Source organism: Sinocyclocheilus anshuiensis, unplaced genomic scaffold, assembly GCF_001515605.1.
Source record: "Sinocyclocheilus anshuiensis isolate Anshui unplaced genomic scaffold, SAMN03320099.WGS_v1.1 scaffold562, whole genome shotgun sequence".
NCBI classification, from domain to species: domain Eukaryota; kingdom Metazoa; phylum Chordata; class Actinopteri; order Cypriniformes; family Cyprinidae; genus Sinocyclocheilus; species Sinocyclocheilus anshuiensis.
In genome coordinates, this window is record NW_015544158.1 from 207,865 (window position 1) to 214,199 (window position 6,335).

Consider the following 6,335-nt stretch of genomic DNA (forward strand, 5'->3'; position numbering starts at 1 on the left):
ATATTTTTCTTTGCACAGTTGGATGGCCGTGTTTGTATTCTGAACCCATTCTGAAGAGAAAAATCCAAAGTATTCAAAAACAGAAAAGCACGTGGTTCCACTGAATCCATTTCTGAAAGAGAATGTTGTGAAGTAGCCTGCTGAAGTAAGACCTACCCCGAGGACCACGGAGAGGCTTCCGATGGTTGACTCTGGGTGATAAACTGAGAGCTGGGTGTGTGTGGGCTGTTCATTAGGATTACATTGGAGCCACTGGGCCTCTGAGGTGTGCTAATGACCTGTGATAGAGACGATCAGGTTTAGAAGACAATATGGCAAACATCATAAAAGAGTAAATGATGCTTGTTGCCAAAATATTAAACATGTTAATATCATCTGTATTGATCTTTACCTTGATGAAATTTAAACTAAGTTGTGACGGAAGGAAAACATTTATTCAACTAGGACAAACGCAAGCTAACATGTTTCTTTTTTATGCTGGTTACATATAAATGACACTTTTCCAATTCTAACTGACATATGGCGACGAATTAAGAACAGCAGCTGTGAATATGCAGGTGGCTAAACAGCAAGTGTCATTTAAATGAGCCAATAATTCCTCTTTTCTAAATTAGTTCATTTCATTTTTAGTCATTATGGGAAGCCCGTTTCAGTGTCCGACGTGGAGGTTATTAGACAAACCCTGACTCTCTCCAGCAAGTAAAAGCTGCATCCCTTGGATATATTAAAGCAGCTGTAAACTCAAAGCTGGTTCCCATCCCTAAGAAGGATTACTGTACCTCACTCCTTCAATGATTACTGTGAATTGCTCAATGTGGATTCATAAAACTGTAAACTAAACATAACCATTCTTGGAAATGTGTTTCAGCCTGAACTGCCAGATCAGAAGTCAAATAATTCTCTTTCTTCATTCAGGAGATGGTGGGTGTTCAACATCATGACTCTAGCTCTGTGTAAAACACTACAAGAGCAGAGGCAAAATTATTTCCAGTTTCCATTAGCTTTTCCCCTATTGACGCCTAACAACTCTTAGTTGTCATAAACAAAAGTCACTTGCAGGGCTTAAATAAAAAAAAAGGCCTAGGTGATAAGAGAGTGACTTGCCCTATTTTGCTAAAGCTTGAGGTCTTTTGTTTCCTACATGATGATCATCATGTACGAAACAGTTAAATGCAGTTAAAATGGATGGAAAATTTAATCAGTAACGCTTTGCTCAAAATGCCACTGACGTTTACAGCTGACAAAGCAAAACTATAGGCATAAAAAGGCCATTCTGCAAAGAAACGGTTTAGTGAAAAATATATAATGCTATATTTTCAGAGCCTTAGACATCTTAAAATATAATTGCAATCATATTTCACAATATTCCTGTTTTGTTTTTTTTTGTTTCTTGGTCAAATAAATTCAGCCTTGGTGATCATAAGAGACTTCTTTCAAAAACATTAATAAAAATCTTACTGAGGCCAGACTTTTGAACAGTAGTGTATACTGCTATTTTTGAGCCCTGCAATTGGCATTACTATAGTAAGTGATAAAACTGGAAATTCTATACAATGCCTGAACAAACATCCGATTAAAGCATTGGCTTTTTAACAGTGTGTACAGACAGGAGATTAAACCTGAAAAACAAACTGGAAACGCTTATGTGATCTACAGGTACATCTCAATAAATTAGAATGTTGTGGAAAAGTTCATTTATTTCAGTAATTCAACTCAAATTGTGATAATTTGTTGAGATAGTGAATTGGTGGGTTTTTGTTAAATGTGAGCCAAAATTATCACAATTAAAAGAACCAAAGACTCAAACTACTTCAGTCTGTGTGCATTGAATATATTTAATACACGAGTTTCACAATTTGAGTTGAATTACTGAAATAAATTAACTTTTCCATGACATTCTAATTTAATGAGATGCACCTGTATATGCGTCTTTGTTTACGCAGTCAAACTCCATTCAAAACTTACCATGTGTGGTGCGATATTCACGTTGGAAGGGCCCAGTGTTTTTGGCAACAGGTGTTTTCCAACAGCCACTGACTGTGGATGCACTGTTACTAAAGACAGCACACCTGCAGGGGTAGTATTCACAGAGGACATCTTAATGCAGTGCTATGTAGGGTCAAGCAGGGCTTTTTGTTTGGGCTTTCGTAAAGCATTACTGTAAGATCTAACATCCTTGAATATCTTCAAAGAATTCAGCTGCTGATGCAGTGCACTGTTATCTTCAGAAACTTCTAATGCTCCTCTTACCTTTGCCAGGGCTCAAGTTCTGATCAATGAAAACCTTCAACTCCCCATTGGCCTCAATCAGACCAGCCTGTGGAAAACAAGATGACCATCAACTCATTGACTTAAACTCCATTTCCAGTCAATTACATCTAATAGAGCAAGAGAATACTCACATCTTTGGCCATGATCCCTGGGGCTGAGGAATAGATGCTTGGTCTAGATGAAAAACCTGAGCCAAAATTCCACAACAAAATGTCTCTGTAACAGAAATGAAACTGGTTTGGCACAAAAGCTGAGGACACTTGAAGACTGTAACCAAGGTTACTACACAAATCTTTGTTTCTCATGAGAAAAGTTTTCATTTGCAACAACCGCCAAAAGGACGCAACGATCAATGGGCTTTCAAACAAGTATATCTTGCCATTTCAGGTGGTTTTTCTGATCTGTGAACAGAAGCTCAGAGACAGACAGACGAGTCTGGTCTCTATGGTAGGCCTCAGGTTTGCCTTCCTTCATGCCAAAAGCCTCTACGAGCAAGACAGGACCAGCATTCATCAAAAATGCCAAATGTTCACAATAATTGATGCAAAAAAAAATGTTGCTGCATGTCTGAAAACCACAAAGGAATCATTATTAGGCATTATAGGTAGGTTCAAACTTCAAATGTTCAGCATATTTATATACTTTTTCAGTTTAACGTGTTAAAAATATTTAACGCCGTTAACACAGGGGTGGGGCTACTTTTGGCCACCCCACTCACAACTGCTGCCACTGTCTCTTTTTTTCTTGCTAATTTAGTCTCAGAACGTCTTTACAAGCACATCAAACAGGAGACGTTTCAGATGCGCACTCCACTTCACCTCAGCGCCTGGTGCGGAAAGGTCACGGTATTGTAGGCCAGGGGTTTTCAACCTTTTAGGACATGCGCCCCCAACCCCGCCCCCCCAAGTTTGACATCAACATAACGCAAATATCCATTAAAGCTATTAAAGCAGCGAATTATTTTTCTTTTGCTCTTTGTGATTAACATTTATATAAGAAATGCACGGATCCGTTATACTGATGTACATCTGATATTTTCTTTACTGTTTACTTTCGCTTAAAACAACCGACTGTGCTTACAAGGATACTTGTCAAGACAGCCATTGGTATTCACCTGCTGTCTGAGAAGGCTATCTGTTTGTGCACTTCAGGTGTGTGCGCGGTGCGCATAGAAACGCTTTATGTGATGAGATGTCTTGGGCTTAAATGGCTTAAAATTACTTTAATGTTTAAACTGACAAGACTTAAAACACGTGAGAATGAAAAACTTTCTTGAGGAAGCAGCACTGGCCTGATCGTTAAGATAGTTTTGCGGGGCTAAAGCCCAATTTATACTTCTGCGTCGAACCTACGCCGTAGGTTACGCATAGACGCACACCCATACGCCGTAGCCTGACGTGCACCTCTCCAAAAATCTAACAGCGCGTCAATTCTACACAGACCGCAAGCGCTGTGATTGGTCTGCAAGAACCCCTCCCTCCATATGTACTTGAGTTTTGTGTGAGTTTATGTGCACTTTAATATATTTTAATGTTACACTTCTTATATAAAATTTAAAAAAGCAAAGAACAAGTGTCTTATCATTTATTATACTACATAGCATTATACATCAGTAGTTGTCCGCAACAAAAAATGTTGATCTGCCGTGGTACAATTCCTTGTGCAGATTGAAAGTATGCCATCTTCTCCTGTTCCGTTGTTGTCTCCTTTTTGTAGTTTTAAATAATGATTTAAAGGGGTCATATGATGCTGCTAAAAAGAACATTATTTTGTGTATTTGCTGTAATTAAATGTGTTTATGCGGTTTAAGGTTCAAAAAACACATTATTTTCCACATACTATACATTATTGTTTCTCCTCCATGCCCCGCCTTTCTGAAACGCGTCGATTTTTACAAAGCTCATATAAATGAAAACTGACGCATAGCCTACGGCGTAAAGGCTACGGCATCGGTCCGACGCAGAAGTATAAATCAGCCTTAAGGTGACAGATAGGGGGGCTGAAACCCACCTAAAAAGGGTTTAGAACCGCCCCTGGTATAGCGTGCGTAATTATACTGAAACATAAATATATAACCAGTTTACCAGATTTAATGTGATGGCTGAGCCTGTTTCTGAGATAACAACATGCCAATCCGTGGTTGGATTTCCGACACGGCTAACCGTAAATCATCTTACACTGTCAATAAGCGTGACTGATACTCGAGCCAACTCTGCTCTAAATGTCGACTAGCAGTGGGAGTCAGATTGCCCCCTAGTGGATGGCTAAAGATTTGCTAACTCATATTCATAAATCCTCAAAGGAATGTCTCTGAATTAACTGATGCTCACGACCCCCTTGACAGGTGCCGCTCTTCAATTGCACGCACAAAGGCGCCGGCACGCGCTGTAGCCTTTATCATTTCATATCAAAGCACGAAAGAAACGACGTGCATGCAATGTCATGGTCAGTTAAGTCATGAAGGCGATTAAAGCTGCCTTAAAACTGTGCATGCATGTATTAGGATATATGTTATATATGAGTCACATTTAAGAACTCTGAAATGGATTTCAAAACTTTCCTGAAGCAGCCCAACACTGTCTCCCTCATCTAACACACCCGATTCAACTCGTCAGCTCATTAATAGAGACTTTAAGACCTGAAGTGGGTCAGAAAAGGTAAAGAGAGTTGAGAGAAAATATGATGCTTGTCAGATCCGCGTCACGTTCAGCAGCGGCAGCTCTTAAAGAAATAACAGCCAGAAAACTGACGCATAGCCTACGGCGTAAAGGCTACGGCATCGGTCCGACGCAGAAGTATAAATCAGCCTTAAGGTGACAGATAGGGGGGCTGAAACCCACCTAAAAAGGGTTTAGAACCGCCCCTGGTATAGCGTGCGTAATAATACTGAAACATACATATATAACCAGTTTACCTGATTCAATGTGATGGCTGAGCCTGTTTCTGAGATAACAACATGCCAATCCGTGGTTGGATTTCCGACACGGCTAACCGTAAATCATCTTACACTGTCAATAAGCGTGACTGATACTCGAGCCAACTCTGCTCTAACTGTCGACTAGCAGTGGGAGTCAGATTGCCCCCTAGTGGATGGCTAAAGATTTGATAACTCATATTCATAAATCCTCAAGGGAATGTCTCTGAATTAACTGATGCTCACGACCCCCTTGACAGGTGCCGCTCTTCAATTGCACGCACAAAGGCGCCGGCACGCGCTGTAGCCTTTATCATTTCATATCAAAGCACGAAAGAAACGACGTGCATGCAATGTCATGGTCAGTTAAGTCATGAAGGCGATTAAAGCTGCCTTAAAACTGTGCATGCATGTATTAGGATATATGTTATATATGAGTCACATTTAAGAACTCTGAAATGGATTTCAAAACTTTCCTGAAGCAGCCCAACACTGTCTCCCTCATCTAACACACCCGATTCAACTCGTCAGCTCATTAATAGAGACTTTAAGACCTGAAGTGGGTCAGAAAAGGTAAAGAGAGTTGAGAGAAAATATGATGCTTGTCAGATCCGTTGTCATGTTCAGCAGCGGCAGCTCTTAAAGAAACAGCACCCAAAATAACCTATTAACCCAGCTGCTGTAATGTCTGTTCATCAAAGAAAAAAAAAGAGAGGAAATCAATAACTTTTATAGCTTTAAAGGGGTCATATGATGCTGCTAAAAAGAACATTATTTGGTGTATTTGGTGTAATTTATGCAGTTTAAAGTAAAAAAAACACATTATTTTCCACATACTGTACATTATTGTTTCTCCTCTATGCCCCGCCTTTTTGAAACGCGTCGATTTTTACAAAGCTCATTGGTCTGAAAAAGCGAGGTGTGCTGTGACTGGCCAGCTATCCAATGCGTTGTTATTGGCCGAATACCTCAAGCGTGAGACGGAAATGTTACGCCCCTCACATACTGTTGATGCCGTGTCCCGGCCGGAGCGACGAGACAAAAACATTAAAACCCATTACAAACGAGGCATTTGTTGCATCCAGTGGGGACATAATTACTGATTATAATGACTTATACTGCCTTTTTACGCGTTGCGTTGCATTGCGCC

General features: G+C 40.1%; 1 protein-coding gene across 2 annotated transcripts in view; it reads right to left on the reverse strand.

The window, feature by feature from the left end:
* LOC107695478 (transcription factor Dp-1-like) overlaps nucleotides 1–6,335 on the reverse strand; it is a 22,493-nt gene that overhangs the window by 12,869 nt on the left and 3,289 nt on the right. For both annotated transcript variants that reach the window (XM_016495403.1, XM_016495404.1), the window contains exons 2-5: nucleotides 2,403–2,487; nucleotides 2,251–2,317; nucleotides 1,966–2,069; nucleotides 157–278 (exon numbers count right to left, since the gene is read on the reverse strand). In XM_016495403.1, the coding sequence (XP_016350889.1) occupies nucleotides 157–278; nucleotides 1,966–2,069; nucleotides 2,251–2,317; nucleotides 2,403–2,414 (305 nt within the window). In that variant the 5' untranslated portion in view covers nucleotides 2,415–2,487. The remainder of the gene's footprint in view (nucleotides 1–156; nucleotides 279–1,965; nucleotides 2,070–2,250; nucleotides 2,318–2,402; nucleotides 2,488–6,335) is intronic.